The 14,446-nt window shown below is 38.8% G+C and overlaps 1 protein-coding gene across 1 annotated transcript in view; it reads right to left on the reverse strand.

The window, feature by feature from the left end:
• The window catches only part of EIF3B (eukaryotic translation initiation factor 3 subunit B), a 60,364-nt gene that overhangs the window by 42,322 nt on the left and 3,596 nt on the right, over positions 1 to 14,446 (reverse strand). The window contains exon 2 of the mRNA XM_053694972.1: positions 7,601 to 7,793. Coding sequence (XP_053550947.1) covers positions 7,601 to 7,793 — 193 coding nt within the window. The remainder of the gene's footprint in view (positions 1 to 7,600; positions 7,794 to 14,446) is intronic.

Genomic DNA, 14,446 nt, shown 5'->3' on the forward strand with positions numbered 1-14,446 from the left:
TTAACTACATTGGAACAATTTATAATTAACAAGAAAAGGGATAAAAAGATGATTTCATATCTATATATAGCTATACAAAAGGCAAGATACACCTCAAACACTCCATTAGTTGACAGATGGGTAAAAGATATTGGTGCAGATTTAACAATAGAGGACTGGATAGCCATCACACGAGACGTTGGTAGAGGTATGATTAGTGCTGACTTCAAAGAGAACTGTATTAAAACCACTTTCAGGTGGTACTTGACCCCGACTAAAACTTCTCACTATTCACGTGGTTCCACCAACCACTGTTATAGAGGGTGTCGAGAAGTAGGTACATACATTCATATGTGGTGGGAATGTCCTAAAGTGCGGCCGATATGGTCTGAGCTTTCGTCTCTACTGAGTACTTTGCTATCAGAAAATATAAATCTCTCGATGGCGCAGGCCTTACTGAACGAACACATCCCAAGATTTAACTCTGCCGTAAACACTTTTATAAGAACACTATGCACAGCCACAAGGATATGTGTAGCAAAGTATTGGAAGGTGGGGGTACCAACTTGGACTGAGATAATGGAAAAGTTTAAAGTTACATACTCCATGTCGGAGCAGGCCTCCTTGATTCAAGGTTCGACAGAGTTTTCAGAAAATTTGGTTTTATTGGATTATGGGGGACAGAGGAGAGAGAGGAGGTGTAGAGGAAGCTGAACCTACTTAGAAATTAAGATAGGAGGGGAGTGGAAAGGACTGACAGGGAGATGGGATCTAACCTTCCCCGGCTCTGCTCGATTCTAATAATGATCTCCTGTGGGGGAATGCCCTCTTTTTTTTTTTTTTTTTTTTTTTTTTTTTTTTCCTCTCTTAATTTTTTTTCTTTTCTGAGATACTGTTACTGACCTTACCTTCTTTCCTTCTTGTTTACAAGCTATAAGTTTTGTGTCAAAGATAGGCAAAATGTATAGGCTAAGACATATAAATTGGTTACAGGTTTCTGTTATGTTGATTTTTACTTTTGGGTTCTTAAGTTTAAATATCTACTTTGGTGGTCATATATACTAGACAGCAAAGAGTAAATTGACCACAGAAGACAACAACTTATTGAGATTGGGCCTCCAGAACCCCAGGATTTGCTGGACTTAATTATCGAGCAAGCCTTAGTGCTCCATCAGTTATATGGCAGGACAAGAGTGTATAGGAGCCAACTCAGACAGATATTTTGTAAGCTATACTTTACATGTCAATGTTGTTGTACATTTTATGATGTTAATTACTTGAAAACTAATAAAAATTATTTCAACCTAAAATGGGAAATGATTCAGAGAGTCAAAAATAAAAATAAATAAAGAAATAAAGAAATTGCAATGTACTTCCATGATCAAATTGTGCAGTCTTTAGGAGCATGCTTTCTAAGGCAATAGCTCCAACTAAGCACGTTCATACGTTCACATTTTACACATGACTGGCTGATGGCTGTCACATGATAAACAGGGAAATGAGAGGAAAAAAAAAACATTTATGCTTAGCAGATAATTTCCTTTCCTTCTGTACAGGGAGAGTCCACAGCTGCATTCATTACTTGTGGGAAATACAGAACCTGGCCACCAGGAGGAGGCAAAGACACCCCAGCCAAAAGCTTAAATACCTCCCCCACTTCCCTCATCCCCCAGTCATTCTGCCAAGGGAACAAGGAACAGTAGGAGAAATATCAGGGTGAAAAAAGTGCCAGAAGAAACAAGATAAAAATTTAGGGCCGCCCATTGGAGAACACGGGCGGGAGCTGTGGACTCTCCCCGAAAGGAAATTATCTGGTAAGCATAATTTATATTTTCCCTCTTAATACAGGGAGAGTCCACAGCTGCATTTATTACTTGTGGGAAATTATACCCAAGCTACAGAGGAAACTGAATGCTAACAGGAGGGCAAAAAGAGAGTCGGCCCCCATCTGAGGGCCCCACAGCCTGAAAGAACCCATATCCCCCCGAAGGCTGCTTCAACAGAAATCCATACAGATCTCATGCCAGAAACCCAAGATAACGTCACTGCTTCCGAACTGAGCATTAAAACTCTGAGGAGGCTAGTGTCCCGCTGTCTCCTATGTCAAACGGAAGACACTCCTCAACAAAAAAAAATAAGGAAGTCAACATGACTAAAGATCCTCGCACTTCCTAGATACCAATATGCAACAGAGAAACTGTCTAATCTTGTGTAGCCTAAGAGACATTAAGGCATGATTTCCTAAAAGGGGAAAACCCTTTCCTCCTAAAGAAGGAATAGGACATATAAAAAATAAAACAACCACAATCTTTAGATAGAGGCCTCAAAAAAAGGAACACAACCTTAGGAGAAAACCTAAATAGGCTCGTGAAACAGCCTTATTATAGAGGAAAGCCCATAAGTAATACGTATTGCAGTTTGCAACACAAAGAATATGGCACGTAGAAGCCCACTACAGACGGGGTAGACCATTGAAGGTAAAATTCAAAGACCACCTCCTGCACAGGTACAAAAGTAGCCCAATGCAACCCCTAAAGATATATCTAAGCCCAAAAAGGAGCATCAGATTGACTCCCTGGCCTGAACGCAGTCAAAACACTAGCAAGAAAAACGAAACGCCCGGAAGCTCATGAACCTCTAGAGCAGAGGAAACAAACTGAGCCCAGAAACTGTTCCAACAAGAAACTAGCTCCTTCTCCAGATCATCCTGGAGAAAAAAAAAAAAAAAAACGAACCCTGGCAGGACAGAGTGCCAGGACGAATCTTGCTCCTTTCCCGACAAATGTGGGTCCTCCGCACCTAAGATAGATGACGAGGAACTAGCTACACGCTGAAGGAGAGCACCACACCCTCTCAGAAAGGAAACCTCTCTCGGCTAAGCGACCTCTAGCAGACTGCCTCAGAAGAATAAGATTCTATGGTGCAAAAGGGGCCTTGACCCAGCAGATCCCTGTGACAAGGAACCCCCCATGGAGGCGAAGCCCCTACACCGCAACATACGATCTTGCAGACACAAATGGACCAATTAGTCTCACCGACGCCTGCTCCTGTAGGATCAAGCCATCACTCAAGGTAAGAGTGATAAGGGGGAAAAAAAAAAAAAAGGGGAGGCACTGATGTCCTTAAATCCTCGAACGACGTCCCCATTCAGAAACAAACATCTGAAAACCTTCAGATAGAGACCTTACCCCCAGATCCTGGCAATGATTGGAGAGAACATCTGTCCCAGAAGATCACACTCAGAGAGTGGATTGCAGACTAAGAGCAGTAGTGGGCCTTCGCCCACCACCAAACTCGAGATACTACCTTCTATGCAGTAGAATCTCACCTCAGAACGAAATCTCATCGGCTGAGAGAAAAACAGGATGACTTGAGTCCATACACTGGGACGAACCCAGAAGACCAGACCCTTAAAGCAAAATGCCTGTCCGAGGAAACATAAAAATAATAAGGGAAGGAATCTGAATTTTTCTGTCCCCCTATAGGACACGCTCTCCCCGACTGACAGGCTAGCGGCAGAAACAGGGAGATCGATGGTAGTAAACTATAAATAAATCTGGAATCAGGATACTGCCAAAATAAACACCAGATCTCAAAAAAAGGGATCAGAAAAACAAGGTTTACTTTAAGACGGTCCGTGAGAACCGGATTTTACCCAAAAGGAATGAAAAGGAAAAAATATCCTTCTCAACAATGATCCTGCAGAGTTCACGAACAAAAAGGAAGAGGGAACCTTATATTCTCCCCCAAAAGAGAGAGAGACATAATAAGCTCTGCTTAAGTACCATAGAACCCAAATAGGACGGGAAATCCCTCCCTTATTTCTACCATGACAACAGTGGAACGACAATATTCTCTCACTTCCCTAGGTACCGGGACAATGACTCCAAAAGTCACACGAAAAACTTCCCTCTCTCTGCCAAAAGACAAATTCAAGAGAAGAAAAACTGCCCAGAAAGGAAGGATGAGAGGTCTAGCTCCGGCCTCTAGGACCCCTGGATCAGATATGATCCAGACACAAACGCCCATCCAAGATATTACCTAAAACAGTATGTATATGTGTGTGTGTATATATATATATATATATATATATATATATACACGGAGTGCAGAATTATTAGGCAAGTTGTATTTTTGAGGATTAATTTTATTATTGAACAACAACCATGTTCTCAATGAACCCAAAAAACTCATTAATATCAAAGCTGAATAGTTTTGGAAGTAGTTGTTAGTTTGTTTTTAGTTATAGCTATTTTAGGGGGATATCTGTGTGTGCAGGTGACTATTACTGTGCATAATTATTAGGCAACTTAACAAAAAACAAATATATACCCATTTCAATTATTTATTTTTACCAGTGAAACCAATATAACATCTCAACATTCACAAATATACATTTCTGACATTCAAAAACAAAACAAAACAAATCAGTGACCAATATAGCCACCTTTCTTTGCAAGGACACTCAAAAGCCTGCCATCCATGGATTCTGTCAGTGTTTTGATCTGTTCACCATCAACATTGCATGCAGCAGCAACCACAGCCTCCCAGACACTGTTCAGAGAGGTGTACTGTTTTCCCTCCTTGTAAATCTCACATTTGATGATGGACCACAGGTTCTCAATGGGGTTCAGATCAGGTGAACAAGGAGGCCACGTCATTAGATTTTCTTCTTTTATACCCTTTCTTGCCAGCCACGCTGTGGAGTACTTGGACGCGTGTGATGGAGCATTGTCCTGCATGAAAATCATGTTTTTCTTGAAGGATGCAGACTTCTTCCTGTACCACTGCTTGAAGAAGGTGTCTTCCAGAAACTGGCAGTAGGACTGGGAGTTGAGCTTGACTCCATCCTCAACCCGAAAAGGCCCCACAAGCTCATCTTTGATGATACCAGCCCAAACCAGTACTCCACCTCCACCTTGCTGGCGGGAGTCGGACTGGAGCTCTCTGCCCTTAACCAATCCAGCCACGGGCCCATCCATCTGGCCCATCAAGACTCACTCTCATTTCATCAGTCCATAAAACCTTAGAAAAATCAGTCTTGAGATATTTCTTGGCCCAGTCTTGACGTTTCAGCTTGTGTGTCTTGTTCAGTGGTGGTCGTCTTTCAGCCTTTCTTACCTTGGCCATGTCTCTGAGTATTGCACACCTTGTGCTTTTGGGCACTCCAGTGATGTTGCAGCTCTGAAATATGGCCAAACTGGTGGCAAGTGGCATCTTGGCAGCTGCACGCTTGACTTTTCTCAGTTCATGGGCAGTTATTTTGCGTCTTGGTTTTTCCACACGCTTCTTGCGACCCTGTTGCCTATTTTGAATGAAACGCTTGATTGTTCGATGATCACGCTTCAGAAGCTTTGCAATTTTAGGAGTGCTGCATCCCTCTGCAAGATATCTCACTATTTTTGACTTTTCTGAGCCTGTCAAGTCCTTCTTTTGACCCATTTTGCCAAAGGAAAGGAAGTTGCCTAATAATTATGCACACCTGATATAGGGTGTTGATGTCATTAGACCACACCCCTTCTCATTACAGAGATGCACATCACCTAATATGCTTAATTGGTAGTAGGCTTTCGAGCCTATACAGCTTGGAGTAAGACAACATGCATAAAGAGGATGATGTGGTCAAAATACTCATTTGCCTAATAATTCTGCACACAGTGTATACACATATATATATATATATACATATACATATATATATATACATACACATATACATATATATACATATATACATATACACATATACATATACACATATACATACACACAAATATATACACACACACACACACATTACACATACATATTTTATTTTTTGATGGGATCTCCATCCGTCTCCCCACATCTAAACAAGATCGCTATCTGATTTAGAGGACTGAGATCAGACTGACTGATCAGTACTCTGAATCTCTAACATCGCCAAAACTTCTCAGAAGCAAACGTAGGCGTGCCATTCTAAATCTATATGCTAAATCCTCTTCCGTCAGAAGAATTAAATCAGCAGACTCCGACCCTGGAGGTCCTACCTCTGAAGCCTCAGAAGGAACCGCATCCGCAGATGACTGGTCAGATACAATCGACAATTTACACGACGGCCCCTGAGCAGGAGTGCATGGATTAACCCTTCGCTTGCACGTAGCAGGAAGAGGCAAAATCGCTAAGGCCGTGGACATGCAGAACTGCGCAGTAACATCTGGTGGAAAAAAAGCCCCTTTCAGGCGAAGGAGCAGCGGTACTCTGGGAAGCTGCATGTGTAGGAACAGAAGAATCTAGGGAACACACCTCACGGAACGAGGAATCCTCAGAGGCAGACGGCTCATTGGTCTCTACATCTCAACATTGGTTGATGAGAACACCCTGTTGCGGCATACGGAACATAATTGGGAGGGCTGGACTACCCAGGCCTCCACACAATATACACATGTATCAAATTCTGTATTAGAGGGATCCCCTTCTATATTATCAGAATCCTCCATAACTCGTCTAATTTTAAAATATAGAAAAACAACTGGCACCTTTATCCTCAATGGCTGGGGCACTCACCACCTCCTATGACCCAGACAGCTAGAGAAACTCGCTCCTTGTCGCAGAAAATCGGTCAGGAATAGGAAATGGAAGAACGTGACAACTCCCGATCACACGGTGCGTCATGCAGGACCACCCCTGCTAAGGAAAAGCACGCCAGTTTAATAAAACTGTGCAGCTCTCAAATGTGAATAATAAAATAACATAACCTGTACGTTCCGTATCAGCCTATGAGCCCAAACGTCTCCTACACATAAAGCAGCCTTTATCGCATAACAAACATGATTAAAAAACAAAACACTGTTTAATAATCCCCTCAGGGAATATTAACCCTTGAATCCATAAAGAAAAAAAGGAGTCCCACTGTGACCCTGTCTTCTATCGTTAACAAATATATATATATATATATATATATATATATATATATATATATATATATATATATATATATATATATATATATATATATATATATAAAATTAAACGATCTTACCAGAATCTATGCTGTGGAACAGAAAACACGGTTCTTCAAGATTGACAGACTGTAGCGTTGCTTCTGACATGGACTTGAGTGAAAAAAAAGCAGGCAGCGAAACTCGTCAACGCTGATTGCTTAGGAGATGTTAATCTGAGTCTGGATGGTCTTGCAGAAAGACTTTCCCTGCATCTCCAGACTCTAACTTTAATCAATAATCTCACTGAGAGGCTGACAAGACTACTTAAAACTCCAGTCCCATCTCGAAGGGCAGATACCCTTCCTAAGGAACTACTCCGAAATCTGACACTTCTCTGCCAACCTTCTGTGACAAAAGGCAAAGAATGACTGGGGGATGATGGAAGTGGGGAAGGTATTAAAGACTTTGGCTGGGGTGTCTTTGCCTCCTCCTGGTGGCCAGGTTCTGTATTTCTCACAAGTAATGAATGCAGCTGTGGACTCTCCCTGTATTAAGAAGGAAATAATATACAGCTCATTTACAATTCAGAGTAAGTATTAATGCATTTGTTGATTATGCAATCCTACGGTATGTAAATATATAGTGTGACTTACGTGTGTCACTGGCTATGGCACTTGGTGTTATTTTTGCATACTCACCCCTTTGTTGTCCCTTCTACATCAGGATAGTGTTCATTAGTAATCTTCCCAAATTTTGAGAAAATCTTATTGATAACGTTCTTAAGTTTCTCCAAACGGTCAGGTCCAACTTGTGGCACATTGTCTACAACAACCACTGAATCAATACCATCTGCTTCCTGGGGACGATCTTTCAGGACATCGCCAAGCAACTCTTTATTTAAATATAAAAAAAAATAAAAAAATTACAATACAGTACAATGTTAGCCATCACTAAATGGTAACTATTTTACAAATAAAGCGTCTTGTAAGCAATGAAAGTGCCCCTGTTTTGAATAATTGTATATACTGTTCAGTACATTCAGAAAGTTTACAATCACTTTAAAGTGATTGTATACTTTGGCTATTGAATCCACGCTCTCTATAATTATTCATAAAAATGAAAGACATTTTCATTCATAAAAATAATTAAAGACACTTCATTCTTAAAATAATTACCATTTAGTGATAGTAAACATCGTGCCATTCCTCCGCCCGCAACCCATAGTTTATTATTGTGTTAGATGATGAACCAAGCTTCAGCCAATCGTTGCAAGCCCCACAAGCTGGACGCCAAAGGGGACACAACGATTGGCTGAAGCAAGATTCGCCATCAAACACAAAAACAGGAGTATGAGATGCAGGCGTCTATTTTTATTAATTAATTAAAGTGCCCACCTTTTAATAAATAATTATAGATAGTGTGGATTCAAATCGCCAAAATTTACAAATCACTTTAATATACTTTGAACCTATGTGATTACATTGTATCTAAGCCTCTGCAGACTGCCCCTTATCTCAATTCTTTTGCCAGACTTGCATTTTAACCAATCAATGCGGACTCAAACTCCTCTACAGGAGTGAGCACAATGTTATCTAATATGGAACACAGGAACTAGTACTGTTAAGCTGTGAAAAACTGTCTGAATGCACTGAGATAAGAGTAAGCCTTCAGGGGCTTAGAAATTAGCATATGAGCCTACCTAGGTTTAGCTTCCAACCAAGAATACTAGGAGAAGAAAGCAAATTTGATGACAAAAGTAAAATTGAAAAGTGGTTTAAAATCGCATTCCCTATTTGAATCATGAAATATTAATTTTGACTTGAATTTTGACTTTTAAAAAAGTACTCATATGCATGAAGAAACAATTTGTATTCAATGTCTTGTTACTATAAGTAAATTCCAAACCTGTATACATTGCACATCACTTACCACAATGCTAGAGAACAAATCGCTTCTGGCTTCCCATAACTCAAGAGTTTAAAATGTTTCCAGCAACATGTGAATGCCTCAATAACTACACTTTCTTATCTCTCATCTGAAAAAATTCTCACAACCACCTGCAACACTCTGCCCAAGTCGTACTCCTCTCTGCCTCAAAGTTTACTCGTTCACAGTCGCATCTACAGGATGTTTGGAATCACCTACCCTTGCTAGGTGTTTGTAGAGTGTCAGAGGCACCTTCAGAGTTGCTGTTTTGTGAACAGTGGTAAGATATTTCTACTCTATTCTGCGGAATTCCTTGCCTCAAGCGTTTAGTCATTAAAGCGTTCTCTAACCCCTGATCTAAGATGCTCACCACCTATATATACCTACTGATAACTAGTCAGGTGATTTTCATTGGCTCACCAGGTGTGCTCAATAATGCACTGCTGCTCTGGAGCTGAATTTAACTGAACAATAAAATCAAAATTAAACTTTCATGATTCAGAAAGACTAAATTTGAAATGACTGTCCAAATTCACTTCCATTATCAAAATGCGCACAATCTTTATTTGCGCACTTTGAGGGACTAGCTCCTACTGAGCATGTTCAAACGTTAACAGTATATACATATATCCATTCTGTGATTGGCTGATGGCTATCACATGATGCAGGTAAAAGGAAGATTGCTCTAACTAAAATTTGTCAAATAAAAAAATAATAATATACCCACTTAAAATTCAAAGTGCTATTATATCGCCCTTTTTTTTTTTGCTTATTGATAATAAAGTCGCAGATACAGAGATGCCCAGAAGCAGAACTTTTTTTCACTTTCTGCGATTACTTTTAAACGTCAAAAAATTTCTGCAGGTTATTTTGAAATTTAGTACAATTTTAAATTAGGCAGTTATACTAAAGTACCAGTTCAATTGCAATATACTGATTAACTGGAGAATAAAGCAAGTTTTATATATTATATTGCAGCAGTTAAAAAGAGGCAGTCTTCAACCAATGCACTGCTGCTTTGCAGTGCTACCCTGTATTTGACTGTTCTCTTTAAACGGTGCTTCACTGTGGCTGCACTGTGCTAAGGAAATTGTACACAATGCAACTAGAGCAAAGTGCTGTTTAAATAGAACAGCCTGTTTTGGAGCAGCGCTGCAAAGCCAAAGTGCCAACTGTTCCCTCATGTGTCTCATTCTTTCTGCAGACATGCTGCATTTTCTGCGATGACATCTCAGATCACAGCATGTTCTGCCTTGGGGCAGAGATGTAATACAGAGATGTTTAGATATAGGAGCATATAAATCCATAGTCTCATGTAGGGCTCCGAAAATGTGAACAAGAGTGTCTATATGGTGCTCCCTACATTCCATTTAAACATACAAACTTAAAACATAGAAAATGAAAATAATAATTATTGAATATGAAAAATAATAAAAGTGATGCATTGCATTCAACATTGACATTATTGTAAGGTGATAATTTGGAAGAGGTCAATCGTTAATCTATATGTGTTGCCCTTTGTATGAGTCCCAGTAAAACATAAGATCACATCGTTAAGTGTTTAAACGATTTGTCTTAAAATAATGTTACCTCTCAAGTAGTAAGGTTTTTTTGTACTTTTTCCCTCCAGGAGTAGGTATGTCATCTGATTTCCATTTAGAAGCTATGAGTTGTTTTGCAGTATTGAGTAATATTTATCCAAGATTTCTTTTTAGGACGCATTTTATGTCTAGCAACATATTAAATAAACATACAGGCGGCCCTCGGTTTACAACGGTTTAATTTGCACCATTTCAGAATAACCTTTTTTTCAGTCATGTGACTGCTATTGAAAAGCATTGAGAAGCAGTGCATTGATTAAAATAGCCAGTAGGTGGTGCTGTTGTGTTGCAGCAAAGATATGCAAGCCAAGCAAGCTAAAATGAATCAGTATAACTAGACCTGAGCTATTGAGAAGCTTTCATAGGAACAAGATCTTCCTGTCTATAAATCAGTCCAGATTGGAATGCATAGAAAGAACTGTTTGCAGAAAAATGCAAGTAAAGTGTGTGTTGTGTGATTATTTTATTAGGTTTATAATGCTGTTTAGCAAATGTTTTTGTTCATTTAACTTAAAATAATCACACAACACAGAATATATAATTAAACTAAGTTAAATGAACAAAAACATTTGCTAAACAGCATTATAAACCTAATAAAATAATCACACAAAACAGAATATATAATTAAACTATTAGGTTTATAATGCCGTTTAGCATTTAAAGTCTTCATTTCAAAGCTTTAAAAATAATGTATTAGGTGTTACTTATGACAATTTTGAGAGGGGCCTGGAACCTAACTCTCTCACTTCCCATTGACTTACATTATAAACTGGGTTTCAATTTACAACGGTTTCGGTTTACAACCAATCCTTCTAGAACCTAACCCCGGCATAAACTGAGGGCTACTTGTATTTGCAGTTTAAGTGGTAGAGTGCTTGATAGTATTAAATGGATTTATTTTAAGATTAAAATCCAAAAGTCTCTAACTTTTTTGGGACACGTCCACCATATATGGGCCGTGGTCCCATTATCTGACTGACAGCGCCAACATTTATCAGAAGCCCTGGGAAACATGTACTTGATTCTCTTTGGTGTTAAGTACCAACAGTAAATTACTTTGTAGTTAGTTTCAAGTGCTTGGGTGGAATGGGCTGTATGTCCCAAGTTTCGAGATATATTTTGCCACATTTTTGAAGGAAATGACTCCCCCAAGTTCCCGTTCCCATATTTTTACAAATCTGTGTGGATTAGGATCAAATGCAATAATGAGTGATTTATATAAGGAAGAAATAATTCCTTTTTGTGGAGTTTCAGTACTACACATTTTTTCCAAAGTTAGTTAGTGGTCTTATAAAATTAAACCTGTCCCTATGCGAGTTGATATAGTGATTAACCTGGTGATAGCGTAACCATGGTTTTAAGAACTCTCGTCCCATGTTCTCCATTTCTGTTTTTAGTTTTAGTAAGTTAGAGATTGGGATGAGTCTGTATATTTAATCCTGTGTCTAGTGTGTGTTTTATACCGCCAGAGTATTCTGGATTTCGTAAAATAGGAGTCAACAGGGAATATCAACTCGACATTCCTTTGGTGTTGTTGCATATATGGATCCAGTCTAAAAAAGTTTCAAGAACTGTGGATATCTTGGTGTTCCAAATGTTCGGCATTAGTTTAGGTAACCAACATGCTCCTCCCAGATGAGGGAGTCCTGTTAGGTCATGTTCAATCTGAATCCAGTGCTTAAGGAATTATGTCTACTCCACTCTACAATGCTCTGTAGCGAAATAGCTTTCTTATACAACTGTATGTTAGGAACTCCTAGACCTCCCATTTCTTTGGAAGTATACATTGTTAGTTTATCGATTGGGGCAGGTTGATTTTTTTTTATATGAAGTTGTTTATTGTTTTTTGTAAATTGTTGATGTGTATGTCAGTTTGAGGGAGAGGGAGTGTTTGTAAGATATATAATATTTTAGGGAGCACTACCATCTTTACCGAATTTATTCTGCCTGTCCATGATGTGTTTGAGAGGTCAATTTGGATAATTCATTAAGGAGTTTTGTGTAATTTAAGGAACGAATACTGTCAATTGAAGGAGATAGCTGTACACCAAGGTATTTAAAAGGAATAGTCTAGTCAAAATTAAACTTTCATGATTCAGATAGAGCATGGAATTTTAAGCAACTTTCTAATTTACTCCCATTATTAATTTTTCTTCGTTCTCTTGGTATCTATTTGAATTTAAGCTTAGTAGCCAGCCCATTTTTGGTTCAGCACCTGGGTAGCACTTGTTGATTGGTGGATACATTTTGACACCAATCAGAAAGTTCTACCCAGGTTCTGAACCAAAAATGGGCCGGCTACTATACTTACATTCTTGCTTTTTCAAATACAGATACCAAGAGAATGAAGAAAAATTGATAATAGGAGTAAATTTAAAAACATTGCTTAAAATTGTCTGCTCTGTCTAAATTATAAAAAAAATATTTTGACTAGACTATTCCTTTAATGGATTGTGATTGTATTTTAGAGGCACAGCTATTTCTGAGTTTGGTGATGTCCACGGTTGACATATTTAGAGAGAGAGAGTAGATAGGATTTGTTCAGGTTGACAAGGAAGTTTGAGACCTTGCTGTATAGTTTAAGTTTGGCCATTACTGTCGTATGAGTCCAATGGGGATGGGAGGGTCATAAGAATATCATCAGCAAACATTTATAACTTGTATACATTGTTATTAATTGTAATGACCTTTATATCCTTGTCTTTTATTCTGGCAGCTAGAATTTCTAGTGAAAGAATGAATAAAAGAGGCGATAATGAGCATCCCTGCCTTGAACCATTTCTAATCTAAAATTGTTCTGATAGCATTCCATTAACTTTAATTTGTGCTGTAGGGAAGGAATAAAGGGCTAAAATTGTTGATGAAAGGAGGGGGAATTGAAATTTGATTAGAGTTCTTTCTAAAAAGGTACAATCTATCAAAATCCTTTTCGGCTTCTGTGGATAATAGTATATTTGGAGTGTTATTGGTGGTGGTATATTCTATGAGGTTTAAAAGCTTTACGGTGCTGTCCCTGGCCTCTCTCCTCGGCACAAAGCCCACTTGATCTGGGGAAATTAACCTTGGCAGAATCTTATTGAGTTTTGTTGCTAGTATTTTGGCATATATTTTTAAATCTATATTTAAGAGGGATATAGGTCGGTAATTAACAGGCTGATCATGTTTTTTTCCCAGGTTTAGGGAGGACTGTGACAATAGCTTGAAGCATTGTATCTGGAAAGAAACCTTTATTGTCTATCTGGTGAAAGGTCTCTAATGAGTGTGGGAGTAGAGGTTGGCTTAAAAAGTTTATAATAAGCCAGTGAATCCGTCAGGACCTGGGCCCTTGTCAATTTTCATTGCATTTACCGATTATACAAACAGTCTATTTAAATGGTCCTTTAACCTCTGCACGAGATACACATAAAAAAAATATGTTATTGTTGCTTTAAAGTTAAGTTAAATCCTAGAGTTTGTGAAGCGCTAGGATTTACCATTGGAACAAATAAAGGAGACTTTCAGTCATGAAGTATAAAATACTTGCTGCTGATAGCTCCTTTGTTGGCAGTGTTTGCCACAATAAGCTGCTCAGCCAGCCCACTGCAGGACGCTATTTGCCTGAGAGGTAACCTTTCAACCTCTTAGCCAATAGCCGGAGCCGGAAACATCCCCTCTCAGCCAAATAGCGTTCTGTCATGGGTAGCCTTAGCAGCTCAGTGCGGCGAACGCTGCAAACAAATAAAGAAGCTTTCAGCTTGAAGTATTTTATACTTTATGACTGAAAGTCCCCTTTATTTGTCCCAATGGTAAATCCTAGCGTTTCACAAACGCTAGGATTTACCATCACTTTAACGAGTTATATGCAAGCACGTCTATGTTTATTTTTTAAAACAATGAGACACAGAGAGAGACTTAAAGGAACATTAAACACTAAATAAATGCAAGATAAAATGATGCATTCAAAGAAAAGAATAGTCTGAGAATAACATGTGGATGCATGTTTTAAAGTTTCATTAGCTGCTTAAATATTGACAAAAT

This window comes from Bombina bombina, chromosome 11 (genome assembly GCF_027579735.1).
Source record: "Bombina bombina isolate aBomBom1 chromosome 11, aBomBom1.pri, whole genome shotgun sequence".
NCBI lineage: Eukaryota > Metazoa > Chordata > Amphibia > Anura > Bombinatoridae > Bombina > Bombina bombina.